At 46.0% G+C, this 14,069-nt stretch overlaps 1 protein-coding gene across 4 annotated transcripts in view; it reads left to right on the plus strand.

The window, feature by feature from the left end:
- The window catches only part of LOC127582277 (TNF receptor-associated factor 2-like), a 55,305-nt gene extending 41,296 nt beyond the window's left edge, over positions 1-14,009 (plus strand). For 3 of the 4 annotated variants that reach the window (XM_052037451.1, XM_052037449.1, XM_052037452.1), the window contains 5 exons: positions 3,835-4,266; positions 4,884-5,061; positions 6,647-6,795; positions 7,490-7,681; positions 11,616-14,009. In XM_052037451.1, the coding sequence (XP_051893411.1) occupies positions 3,835-4,266; positions 4,884-5,061; positions 6,647-6,795; positions 7,490-7,681; positions 11,616-11,669 (1,005 nt within the window). In that variant the 3' untranslated portion in view covers positions 11,670-14,009. Of the gene's footprint in view, positions 1-3,834; positions 4,267-4,883; positions 5,062-6,646; positions 6,796-7,489; positions 7,771-11,615 lie in introns of those variants that run through there. The other variant, XM_052037450.1, reaches the window with a different exon arrangement.
- Positions 14,010-14,069: the final 60 nt, after the last annotated feature.

Consider the following 14,069-nt stretch of genomic DNA (forward strand, 5'->3'; position numbering starts at 1 on the left):
AGAGGGTGCAGAAAAGATTCACTGAAGGGCTTGAGTGATAAGGAGAGAATGGATGGGCTGGGATTATTTTCCCTGGAGTGAAGGAGGCTGAGGGAGGATAAGGTGGATGGTCAATCTTTTCTCAGGGTAGAGGAGTCTAAAACTAGAGGGCATAGGTTTAAGGTGAGACCTGAGGAGCAACTTTTTCACACGCAGGCTGTTGGGTATATGGAACAAGCTGCCAGAAAAGATAGTAGCTCAAGAGCAATTACAATGTTTAAAAGACATTTGGACACATCGTGGATACGAAAGGTTTTGAGGATCTAGGCCAAACACAGACAAATGGGACTAACTCGGGTAAAACCGTGGTCAGCATGGATGAGTTGGGCTGAAGGGCCGCTTCCATGATGTAGAACTCTATCACTCTATGAGAGAGGTCAGTCCTGCCATACCCTCCTCGCCCCACGCGCAGCAAAAAGTGGGGTCTGTATCCATTCACTTCGGTACCTTAGCCTTTCACGCACTGCAATCAGACCCAGGGCCCTGGTTAGAGCTGTCACAGTTTACAGGCTCCTTCACCAATCCAGTGCAATTGGGAGGTCAGGTCCCTTTTTGATTTTGTTTGACAGTTGAATTAATCCTCTGGGCAGATTATTACCAGATCAATGGCTGTGGCAGGTGTCTGTCACTGCCCTTTACATTGTTGAATTTATTACACACTGAGAAAATCAACAAGCAGTAACACAGAGCCTGAGGCATCACACTGAGGATGAACTTTCCTGTTCTGTCAGTTTGTTGTTATTAAGTTCTGGTGAAAGTGAAACACTTGTGATGGAATGTTCCTAATGATCCCTTGGATAAATGAACCAGCTGGTTTGGACTATGATACAGGAATGAAGAGGGCACTTGAGTTTGCTGATTTGTGTGACATTGAAAATACCAAAGTCAGCAGTTACCCTGGGTAAAGGGAAAAGAATATCAGCCAAGATCCCTACTTGCGGTTGAAAGGAGGAGGGTATTCGACCTGAAACATTAACTGTGTTTTTCTTTCTATAGATGCTGTCTAACCAGCTGAGTAATTCCAGTATGTTTTGTTCTTCATCCCCACTTATGGTCACTGTTTGTTCACTCCTGCTGGAGTGTGCATGTGTGGCTCAGCAATCATGGCTGTCAATCGTGGCATTTAGCTCATCCTGGGACCCTTTCATTATTTGGCAGCACGGTAGCGTTGCGGTTAGTGTAACGCTATTACAGCGCCAGCGGTTGGGGTTCAATTCCCGCCACTGTCTGTAAGGAGTTTGTACATTCTCCCCATGGCTGTGTGGGTTTCCTCCAGGTGCTCCGGTTTCCTCCCACATTCCAAAGACGTACAGGTTAGTAGGTTAACATGGGTGTAATTGGGCGGTGCGGGCTCATTGGGCCAGAAGGGCCTGTTACTGTGCTGTATAAATAGAAAATAAATTGGCACTTGTAGTGGTTTAGTGAGGGGGGGGGGAGGGGAAGAGTGGGGAATCTGGGGAGTTACTAAGTGTGGCAGATTTGTTTGTTAGATGTGGTTTCCTGCTCTGCATCTGCGTGGAGTCAGTAACTTGATCAAGCTAAGTTTTTACAAACTTGGGCCCTTTCCTGGAATGTTAATTGGTGCTGCTCTGTTAATACCTGCCTTATAATTACTCAATGTCTTTCAATAGACATTTGAATTAACACTGCCCAATGGCATTAGTTTTCATTTTATAAACTATGTAAATGAAAACTGGGTGAGCACAGACGACGGAGACAAGTGCCCAGGAAGGACACATGGCTATGGAAGCAAACTTTGTGTGTGTATCTAAATGAAAACTGTCAGAGCTTGTAAACTCTGGAAATGCTACACAAAGTTGTAATTTCATCCTTCCCCACAAAAGCGCTGATTGTCGTGGTTCTACTATATCTGGGAAAATGAGCAAAAAAGTTGTCTCTACTTGTTGAGTATGTATACAGTTTTGGTCTCTTTACCTAAAATAAAGGGATGTGCCTGCTATATAGAGAGTGCCGCAGCGTGGTTCCTGGGAAGATGAGGAGAGATTGAGTAGGCTAGGGTTAAGGAGAATAAAAGGTGACCCCTGAGCAATTTGGTTTTGAATGTAGAGGGTATGCTTAGTAAGTCTACAGATGATACAAAAATTGGTGGTGTTGTTGATAGCAAGGAGGATAGCCTTGTGTTACTTGGTAAAATAGGCAGAGCAATGGCCGATGGAATTTAATCCTGGTAAGTCCAAGGTGATGCACTTTGTGATGACTAATAAGGGTTAGTACAGGCACAATGATTGGATGGACCCTAAATAATATTAAGGAACAGAGAGATATTGGTGTATAATTCCAAGGATCCCTGAAGGTGGATGAAGTGGTGAAGAAGGCATATGAGATACTTGCCTTCAATGGCCGGGGCACGGAATATAAGAGCAGGGATGTTATGGTACTATTTTATAAAACATTGGATAGACAACAGCTGTAATATTGTGTGCAGTTCTGGTCGCCACCCTATAGGAAGGACACAGTTGCAATACAGAGGATGTGGAGGAAGTTCACCAGGATTTGCCTGGGATGGAACGTTTCAGTTATAAGGAGAGACTGGATCGGCTGGGGTTGTTTTCCTTGGAGCGAGGAAGCTGAAGGGGGACCTGATAAAGGTGTACAAAAGTGAGAGGGACAGATAGTATACATATCCCTGTAAGTGGCTGTTCCTAAAACCAGAGAACATGGGTCTAAGGTAAGAGGTGGTAGGTTTAAAGGGCATCTGAGGGAGAATTTTGTCACCCAAAACTCTGGAACTCCCTGCCTGAGGGGGTGATGGAGGCAGAGACTCTGAACATTTAATAAGTATCTGGATGAACACTTGAATCATTGAGGTATAGAAGGCTAGTAAATGTAGTATAAGTGGGTGCTTGATGGGCAGCATGGACGTGGTGGGCCGAAGGGGTTGTTTCTGTGCTGTAGAGCTCTATAGAGGCCTAGACAGAGTGGGTGCAGGTAGGATGTTCCCTTGGCTAAAGGGTCTGGCACCAGGAGCCACCGTCTCCGAATAAGGTGTAGGCCATTTAGAACTGAGAAGAGGAGACACTTCTTCATAAAAAACATTGTGAATCTTTGGAATTCTTACTCTGGATGCTGTGGAGGCTCAGTTTGTCGATTGCATTCAAAATAGAGATTGAAGGGTTTCTCTATATTAAAGGAATGAAGAGATGTGGGGATAGGGCAGGTAGAAGATCAGCCATGATCTTGAAGAATGGAGGAGCAGGCATGAAGGATCAAATGGCCTACTCCAATTTCTGAAGTTTCTGTGTCTCAGGTATGTCATTCCATGGTTTTTTTACAACTCTGCAAGCCCAGTTTCACTGCCTGCAGTGGAACCACCTGTGCAGAGGTGAGTGTATTTGGTGGGCAGTATTCCCCAAGTGGTTGCTACTGGTAACCAAAGACACATTTCTTTCCCAGTATGTCTTTTAACCCTTGCTTCCACACCCAGGTAAATGCCGAGGATATAGAGAGGGCCAAGTGATCATGACCGCTTGTTTGAGCCCGGGCTTAGATTAAGATGTTATCTGAATCCATTCTTACCCTGTCTTTTCAGTAATATGCTTGAGCCATATAACAAAAACCCACAAACGCAGCTATTTTTATACTTCTCAAATACTTAGGAGCAGCAAACATTTCCCTCCCACTATGTGTTTGGAAGGGCAGGATGTAGTTCTACACCTTCAAAACTTTCAACGTCATCCAGCAACTGGAGAACATGTGATGTTGGGTGCTTTTATCTTTGCTGCTTTTACATGTGTGATGAATTGTTTCTTATAAGGTCTTCAATCGACTTCACAGGTTGAGAAGGAGAAATTAATTGAGCACGAGAGTCTGTGTATGGTGGAGCACCTCCGCCTGATGCTGCAGCATGTTATGGGAATGAAGAGTACAATAGAAAGCTTGCAACCTCAGAACCTGCAGCAGGGCAACATTAAAGTAAACCAGCTGCTGACGTCCATTCAACAAATAGAGGAATCTATTCGGCCGTTCTGCTCTCTCCCTCTCAGTCAGCAGGGCATCTCCTCCCCTGGGGTCTTGGGGAAACCTTGTGCATCTGAAAAGCTAGAAGATGTACAAAAGCGATGTGACGCTCTTAAACACAAAGCTGAAACGTTTGAAAATATTGTTTGTGTTCTCAACCGGGAAGTGGAGAGAGCCTCTGTGAGCATGGCAGCTTACGAACAGCAGCACAAACTGGACCAGGAAAAGATTGAAGACTTGCAGATGAAGGTATGTGAAATGTGGAGAGTGAACACCTCACAGGCTCATCAGTAAGTCACTACCCTCTGTTGGAATGTCAGCCCAACACTGCATTATCCCACCAGTGGTTCAAACAACGTGCATTCTTTCTGCATGCACTCTGGCGACCTGTGCCAGCAGCTATTCAATTGTCAGACTTTGGCATTGAGAACATGATGAATAAGGTGAAGCCCTCCCTGTGGAATGGCTGGCTAACCTGTGCATCAGATTAGTTATAGGAGACATCGCAATATACTGTAACTCAGGTGTGGCTGAGAAACAGCCTCCCTAGTCCTAAAATGAATCATCTCTCTCCCTGCAACTCCCAAGCAGATTAATGTGTAAATGAGTATATAATCTATAGTCAAGTGGATTGCATTTGCTGAGAATTTGGGAGTGGGGTGGGGCTGGCAATAATTGAGCACAGAGCAGTCAGGCTTCTGATAAGATTGGGTGATTTGCATTGATACAAATCTGGAAGGTCAGAAGCTGGAACTCCATCTGCTAATGAAAATGCTCCCATTCAGTGCTGACAGACCGACCCTTCTGGTATTTCCAGTCTGGTGCATTGCCTTGTCATTTTCTGTGTAAATTGTTGCTGTTCTCAGGTCCGTCAGATGGAGCATGCGGCAGCCCTGAAGGACCTGGCCATTGCAGAGCTGGAACTGAAGCTGCAGGCACTCGAGTTCAGCACCTACAATGGAATTTTCATCTGGAAAATAGCAGATTTCAGCAGAAGACGGCAGGATGCGAAATCCCAGAGGTCACCGGCCATATTCTCACCAGGTTCGCCCAGGGTTATTAATTATGGTTTTGGGGAATATTTGAATTCGTCCCAAAATCAGCCACTGTGACACAAGCAGTAAATAAACTCATTGTCTGAAATATCCAAGGGGATCTGCAGCCAGCAAGTGAAGACTGGGATCCCGACTTTTCAGCATGCAAATGTGCTGGAAATGGGGAATCCCTGAGGAACAAAGCCCACCAGGGGTGCTTGGCAGAAATGGGTATGCACAAATTGGTGAGGTGTGGGCACTAACCATTGCCAGTGGCCGGGCACTTCTGTACACCTGCCCGGCAGTGGCATTCTCAGTTTATCCCCGCCATGCAAGTTCCCCAGCTCCCTGCCATGCTCGGTTCCTCTCCTCACTACTTTCCCTCTGGGTGCTGACTTTTTTTTTCTTGGGTGCCAGCCCCTCTCTGAGTGTTGTTGCTCAATGTCAGACTTCCTGAACAGCAGCAGTTTACTGGCATACAGAGGACAAAGTCCTGTCACTGATTGCCCTGTGTGTCTGAAACCGGAACCCTGCTCTTATGAAGCTGCCCACCCACCCCATTTATCTCCGTCAATGGTTGTGGGACCTGTTGTGCATTCTAGGTTTTATTTTTTATCTTTTGACATTTATTTATCCACTTTTAAAGATCCTGTACTTAACAAATCCTACCAATGGTTTTCATTTCCAAAACCACATTATTTCTTTTCAATGTTAATTCCTGTATCAGCCTTTCTTCTTTGAAGATAGACACAAATTATTTATTTAGAATTTTACATCTTATAGCCTTTATGCACAGTATACAATTTTGATCTTTAGTCTCTAGCCTCTTTCCTGCAACATATGTATTAAAAAAGGATGTTTTCCTTCATTTTACCTGTCTGATCTGGTCTGGTTTGATCTGGATGGTCACTGAGAGTGAGTTTGAGCAAGGTGCAGGTTCCGGTGGGATCAATAAGTGCATGGTGTACAGAGGGACCCAGAGGATGGCATCATGGATCAAACAGATCAACAGTGAGGTGGGAAGGGTAGGCGAGATCCCTGGGGAGTTAGTGAATTGCTATAATCCCATTAGAGTCATTAGTGCAGAAACAGCCGTCAGTGCACCTTCATGCTGACCATTCTACACTAATCTTGCCCTAAACCATTTTAATTTCTCTCTCTCCCCCCCCCCCCCCCATGTTCCCATCAACTATCCCCAGATTCTACTACTCATCTACACACTATGGGAATTTACAGTGACCAATTAAACTACCAACCTGGACACTCTTAAGATGTGGGAGGAAACTGAAACACTTGGAGGAAACCCACACGGTTACAGGTGTATCATCCAAAAGCCACACAGACAGGACCCAGGGTGAGGATTGAACCTGGGTCTCTGGAGCTGTGAGGAAGCAGCTCTTATGAGCCGTGCACTGTGCCGCCCTTCATTGCTGGTCAGTCTTGCTGCTGGCTGCCTAACTGCTCATTGGTCTTCCTTGTCTCACGGCCGGTTAGCATAGAGGTGGGATTGTATACTGGCTGCCTGGCATTGTGCAGCTCACCGTCTCTGCCCATTCCTAGAGTCCAACTCTAACACTTCCTCCTTAATTGTTCAGCCTTCTACACGAGTAAGTACGGGTACAAGATGTGCATGCGTATCTACCTGAATGGCGATGGTGTGGGCCGTGGCTCCCACTTGTCCCTCTTCTTCGTCATTATGAAGGGAAACTACGATGGATTGCTCAGATGGCCGTTCAGACAAAAGGTGTGTTCACCCTCTCGTATCCCATACGGTATGGAGCCCTGACAACAGTTAGTAGAGCAGAGGCATAGCCAGGCCTGCGCTGGGTCTGTGTGTGTGTGCTGAGCGAGCCTGTCGCACACAGACTGGCCTGTTTATCGCAGTCCTCAGTCTGCTGGTGATCACATTGTCGCTCAACAAACATGCCAGGGAGGTGGGTGGTGCTGATTGGCGTGGGGGTGGAGTGTGATGAGTGAAGGAGGAATTGGGGTAGATTCCTCATTGAGGGGTGGAAAGGTGGAGGTGGGACCTGTTGCTGAGGGACGGGGGTGGGTGGGGGGGGGAGATGTGGGACCTAGTGGGCTCTGGTGCTAGTGAGGATGGTCGGTGGTGTGAGGTGAGGTGGTGTCTGCATGATGTGTCAGTAGTAAGGATGATGTGTGCCATGCAGCAGTGCTGGGACACCTATCCCTGGTTGGGGACTGTAGTTGAGGGTATGTACCTCCTGAGAAGTGGCAGCTGTTTCAACAGGCGAAGTTCTCTGAGGTGTCCTGAACCTCAACTTGAGGTTGTCTGGGATCTTGCTGTGCATGGGTGGTTACTGTTTTCTATAGTGGAGCAGTAACTGCTCTTCAGAAGGCCGTGCCTGGCTGTGCTGTACTTTGGACTGTTGTGCTGGTGGGATGTAAATGCCAGCGTGTTTCTGCCTTGCCCACAGGTGACCCTTATGCTGCTGGACCAGACCAACCGTGAACACATTATTGATGCATTCCGACCGGACGTCAGTTCATCCTCTTTCCAGAGACCCGTCAGTGAGATGAACATTGCCAGTGGATGCCCTCTGTTCTGTGCACTTACCAAACTAGACGGCAAGAATAATTATGTGTGTGACGACAGCATTTTCATCAAGGTTATTGTGGATCTAACTGATCTGTAACAAGCTGTTATCTACAGCAGGGTCTGAGATCTAAAGCTGTCAGGCTCCAAATCCTTGCTGTATCATTGTGTTGGGTGGGGGGGGGGGGGGGTGGGGTGGTGGGGGGGGGGTCACAGTCAGCAAGAATGCGCCTGAAGTCCCACTACCAGTCAGATCTGTGTGCTGGGCTGAGAGCTGATCAGCAAGAAGCTCATTGCAATCCTCAGCTTCCTGTTCCAATCTACCTGCAATCAGTGGATGGTTGTTGCTAAACAAGTTGGTGGGAGGGACATCTGGCTGGTCCTTCCCCACAAGCCAGTGATAGAAGTGAAGCGTGCAGCTAATGATGAGGTGCAGTGCATGTGCCTTGTCTCTTTCCAGTTTTTCCCTTTTGTCTTGTGAAAGAGAGTTGGAACCAGCGCACTTCCTAATGAAGTGTGAGCAGAGGTCTGGGTTGCTGGAGTCGGCTGGATTAATGGAGGCACGATGGGGAGAAGTGTAACTGTGGTCTGCCCATCTTCAGCGCTCCACGCAGTGAGCTGTGTGTTACTCTGGGGATTGGGTGCGGAGAAAGCCATGGAGCTTGTGATGAGAGCCTCCCCTTAGCATGTCATATGCACACTGTGCTGCTTCCTCTTGGGAATGGACAATGGGTGTGTGCTACACACTTAACCTCATCCTAGAGGACTCTCAGTGGCAACAACCTGCTCTACCTTGGTTCACTCAGTGTCAAGTCCACCAAGCCGATCACTGTTAATTGCAAGATGCCTTGAGTTCCTCTTCCCACGGCCTGGCTGCCTTCCAATGAAGGCCTACTTCCAAGAAAGTGAAGGGGTAGGAATCGGAAAGTCACAGATCCTGTTCCTTACCAATCACACTTGGCGAGGACCTTGTGCTGGGAATCAAAAGCTTGAATCAGCAGTGTTCAGGGTTTTTGAAATGTGATATTATGCAGTGCAAGAAGATAAACACTGCAGATGCTGGAAATTAAACAAAAACAGAATATTTTGGAAAAACTCAGCAGGTCCGCAGCATCTGTGGAAAGAGGAACAGTCGATGTTTCAGGTCTGTTCATCTGCTGAGTTTTATCAAAATGTTCTATGTTTGTTTCAAATTGTGGAGTGCTTTGGTCCTATTTATTTACTCTTAATATAATAATAGACTATAGTCCATTATTTTATGGACAATATATAATAATTTTTAGTTTTGCATTAGCCAGTTATTTCCAGGAGTGGAAGCACGTGCAGGCCTTGAAGTACTTAAAATCAACGGAGCTGGGGGACTCTTTCTGGTGTCCATCTTCTGTTGAACACACCTGGGTAGCTCAGGATTATAGCAGGGAGGAATTTCAACAGGGTAACAGTGCAGTGAGTTCAGCTGAGTGAGGGAGGTTTGGGATGAAGTTGCTTTACCTTCTCTTTAACCCTGCCTGTACTTGTGGAAAATACATATTATTCATGCTGTTTATCTCCACCAGAGGAGTCATTGGCTGTTACCCTGTGGATGCATAGAGGGCATTTTCAGCAGTAGGTGGCGAGACGTGAAAGGTCAATATAGATGAAGAATTATTTATAGACATAAATCACAATTCAGAGATACTCTTGGCTGTGATGTACATAATGTTCCCATTCATTATATACTGAAAAGAACATACTAAAACTCATTGCTTCACAAAGGAGAGGGACTGCTTCGGCAGCTTCACAGATCAGCACCACTCACAGGCTCAACTATTAAGAGGATTGATGTATTGGGAAGGATCTTCATATAAATGAGGCTGATTTTCCCCAGAACGGCGAGTTCCCAGTGGTCAAGGTCATGTTTATAATTCTGCTTATATTGTGAGACTGTTTATGTAACGGGACACATTTCTAGCCTAGGACAGGTAGTTGTGTAGCAACAAACAATCTGCTGGAGGAACTCAGCAGGTTGAGTAGCATCTGTGGGAGGAAAGAAATTGTCAATGTTTTGAGTTGAAACCCTGCGTCAGGACTAAGAGTGGAGAGGCGAGATGGCCAGCTGAGAGAGGAACAGAGGAGTGGCAAGAAAGGATTCTGAGGTGATTGGTGGTTGTCTCATTGACCAAGGCTTCTGATTTTGACATCATGCTGATTGATGCTGTTTGGGGACCAGCTCTTTTCATTGTGGGCAATACTATGTTTCCTGGCCTCTGCACTTTACTTTTACGACCCAGATCCACTGGCTATGCTGCCAGGCATTAGGGTATTTAATGTGCTGGAGTTTTACTGTGATGTGTTTGGGGGATGAGAAGACTCTCAGCATGGTAGATGTTTGTGAAAAACATTGCGCCTTTTGCTGATAGTTGCTGGAGGGCAGAGCAGAATATTTCCTAAAATAGAAACAGAAGATGCTGGAAACACTTAGCAGGCCGGGCAGCATCTATGGAGAGAGAAACCTGACCTTCTGAGCATCTCCAGCATTTTCTGTTTTTATTCAGCATTTCCAGAATCTGCAGTTTTTGCATTTTCAATATTTCTAGGTGACTTCTGTGTTCTGGTATCTGCTTATTGTGTGGCTGCTTCACCCATTGAGTCTTGTTTAAAAACATTGGAGGAAGGACCATGTCTCTGAAGAAGTGTGAGCAGTAGGGAACAGAATTCAGCAGCAAGGGAAGCTCCGTGAAGGAGTGATGAGGCTGATGTCGTCTGTGTTCCTGTGTGATTGTACTGTACAGGAGGAGGCAGCTGACAGGGTGAAAGACTGGGCAGTGTCACAGTAACTGCTGTTAGACCATTAAAGTACAATTATCAATAAAGTATCATGTTTACAAATCTCTTCCACAGACAATAATGTGAAGTTGCTCTCCTGTAAAGAAATGTCTGCTTTTGTGGCAGTGTGTAAGAATGTGAACTCTGTCAATGCTATTATAAAACAACAGCTTGATGATGGTGTTTCCTGCATTGCCTTGAAAGAATTCACTTGGTCCACAGAGCTGATGAATTTTGTACACAACAATCCCCGTGTAACTTTCATGTCACAAGTAAATCCTTTTCAAGGATGTTTTGGCATGGATTTTCCTCGGCCACACCATTTCCATCCTCGTCTACTGCATTCGGTGCTCCCGATGTGGCCTCCTCTATGTCAGTGAGACCAAGCACAGACATTTTGTTTGGTTCTCAACGGCCATCCCAGGCTCCTAGTTGCAGGCCATTTCAATTCCCCTTCCCGTTCCCACACTGACCTGCCCATCCTCGCCGCCTTCACTGCCAAGGTTAAGCCCAACGCAAACTGGAGGAACAACACCTCATGTTCTGGCTGGGTAGTCCAATGGCGTAAACTTTGAGTTTTCCAATTCTAGATAACCCTCATCTCCAGTGGGTTGTTTCTCCACCCCCCCCACCCCGATCCTCCTATTTTTGTCCCCCTTCCCTCAACCCTTCCCTCAACCCCCCCCCCCCCCAGCCTCCCATCACCTTCGTCCCCCTCCCCTTCCTGGTTCCATCCACCCACCACTCGTACACTGTTCACCCGACAAGTTCCACACCACCTCCCACCCCCCCACCTCCACTTCCTGATCTGGTTCTGGTTCCAACTGCCATACACCTCCTCCCTAATGGTTCCCACTCCCACCCTACCAGATGGCCGCACTGGTATCCCCTTGTGTTTTTGCTCATCTCCCTCCAGCAGCCATCTCCAACCTTCCCTCCCCCCACTGTGCTCCGTCTACTTCTCCATATTTTTTTCCTTCCTCTCCTTGTTCTGCCCTCATCTATCGTTCACCCGTCGCTGTCTCCCAATTCCATCCCCTGCTCCCCTCCCTTACCTGGGACCACCTGCCCCTCCTCAGTCCACCAACCACCTTTTTCACCACTCCCCTTCCCCTCTTTATTACCAGCCACCTTGCCTCTCCACACTCAGTCCTGGTGCAGGGTTTCAACCCAAAACGTTGACAGTTCCTTTCCTCCCACAGGTGCTGCTCGACCTGCTGAGTTCCTCCAGCAGATTGATTGTATTTCCAAGCTGAGGTTGGAAAACGTACAGGATTAATGGTGAGAGGTGGGATGGTTATCTCAGTGACTGATGTGACTTATAATGGTCAAATGAAATGAAAAGTGCAGTGTTCTAATGTCCAGGACTTATTCTAAGTCCTAGTGAAAGTATGACCTGAATCTACTGTATAATCCTGTCAGCATCAACAGTGATGACCTGAATCTACTGTATACTCCTGTCAGCATCACAGTGCCTCGCTCAGCTCTACTCAATCAACTGCACTGCAGCAAAAAATAAGCTTGCAATACACGATGAGTCTTCAAAATCATTTGCTGTTTCTACTTCAGTAGATGTAGAGATGGACATTTGAGTATCTCTACATTTTGGTGGCTGCATATCCAGATGCAGCTGTTGCTTGTTTCTCTTTGAGCAACTATACAAAAGTGCAGCCAAGTAACCTCATCTGGAAGTGAATAGATTGCTTGGTTTTTGCAATTTAGCCAACATCCTGAATGTTTGGTGTTTTTTATTGTTACAGTTTGAGGTATGCAGAGGTGGGGGAAGCCTGTTTCAACAAGCGGTTCAGCAAAAAAGTCCTGACAATTGTTTTCTGTGTAATGTTTTGTATTGCACACCACAAGTTCACTATCTCTCTCATTCTAATCAGTTATCTCATTCTATTCATCTGCTAATTCACCTCTTCTTAAAAAGTACGTATGCTGTACTCAAATCACGCCTACTGTGGTAGCGATTGCCACGCAAACTCTGAGAAAACACATTTCTACTATATTTGTGGTCTGGTTTGGACTTCCCCACAACTGGCATTCTTTCTGTCTAACCTATTTATTCCACTGTAAAGAATCTGCCCATCAGGTCAAGAGGCTTTTGGAGTCGCATGAATATGCAGGGAATAGAGGGATATGTATCATTTGCAGGCTGAAGGGATTAGTTTAATTTGGCATCATGCTCTGCACAAATATGGTGGGCTAAAGGGCCTGTTCTTGTGCTGTCCTGAACTGTTCTGTTCTTAGGTCAAACTGTTAACCATTCTAAAGCACTCTGTCCAGTTCAGTTATGCCTGATCAATGACCGACAAGAAGTTGAAAAGGCTACATATCACCTATACAAGCCTCTGGAATAGATTGTATCTATGCTGAAGTTCTAAACTTGGTGTGGAACCTCAGTCAAAATCCATAATGTGGGAACCTCAGAGATACTGTAATCATTCTGACTATGGCAACTAGAGTGGTCTCCCTGCTGCCACAGGAAAGGGTACAGGGTCCTCCTCAGCCAACACCGAGTGGGCAGAGAGCTGCTCTCCAAATCACTTTGTGGATTCGATCCACCTGGATGTGATCTTCACTGTGTGGCAACAAAAAAAAATGCAGGGAGCAGTACCACATGGCTGCCTTCAATCTCAGTAAAACCTTTTACTCTGTCAATTTACAGAAACTATAGAACATTCCAAATACTTGTACTCTCAATGTTTCAATAACCTTACTGTATCATGTCCTGTCCCCTTAGGGTGCAAGCCATTAATGTTGTCAGTTAACAGAAGGCTCTGATGTGTTGAGCTCAGCTGCAGTGAGCAGAGAGTCTCTAATACACTTCCAGTGACCAAGAATTTTGGGGCACCTTTGCCAGGATTGCAGGACTAGTGCAGATTTACTGAAGTGTATTCAAAGAACAGGGAGGCAATATCTAGTGGCACAGCTGCTTCTTCACAGCTCCAGCAACCTGGGTTAAACCCTGACCTTGTTGCTATCCATGTGGAGTTTGCATGTCTCTGTGTGGGTTTCCTCCAGCATACCAAAGATTGGTAGGTTAATTGTATATTTTAAATTGGCCTTTGTGTAGAATCAGTGTGTGTTTGGGGGGGGTGGGGGGGGAAGAAGGTGGGTGGAGTTGATGAGTGGATATGGAGAATAAAGTGGGATTAGTGTAAATAATGTGTGCTTGATGGTAGGTGCAAACTCAGTGGGCCAAAGGGTCTGCTTCCATACTGTATGACTACTAATTTCAGTTACCACCATAGAGTATGTGCCCAGAGCATGAGGGCAGTTTTTGGCTCTTATCCAGAATGTGCTGTGGAAACATTTTAACAATGTTTTCTTGGCATCTGGGCACCTTGCTTCATTTGGCATTAGGTTCTATCTACTATCTGCATATTTGAGACAACTGACCAGTTTGCTAAGGCAGTTGAGAACCAGCCATGCTGTGGGACTGAAGTTTATGGAAGATCGGGTTTCCTCCCCATTTGCGATTTTACAGCCTTACAACTGCATAACTGTTTCCACTGATACCAAATTATATTTTTGTATTTTTAAACAAATTAAATGGTGAAATTTGGGGTAAACACCCCACTATCTGAGCTTTAACTTACTAAGTGGGTAATGTGCACTGCTGCAGAAACATCTTTGACATGGAACTACAG

The sequence above is a fragment of the Pristis pectinata genome, chromosome 23 (genome assembly GCF_009764475.1).
Source record: "Pristis pectinata isolate sPriPec2 chromosome 23, sPriPec2.1.pri, whole genome shotgun sequence".
Taxonomy (NCBI): Eukaryota; Metazoa; Chordata; class Chondrichthyes; order Rhinopristiformes; family Pristidae; genus Pristis; species Pristis pectinata.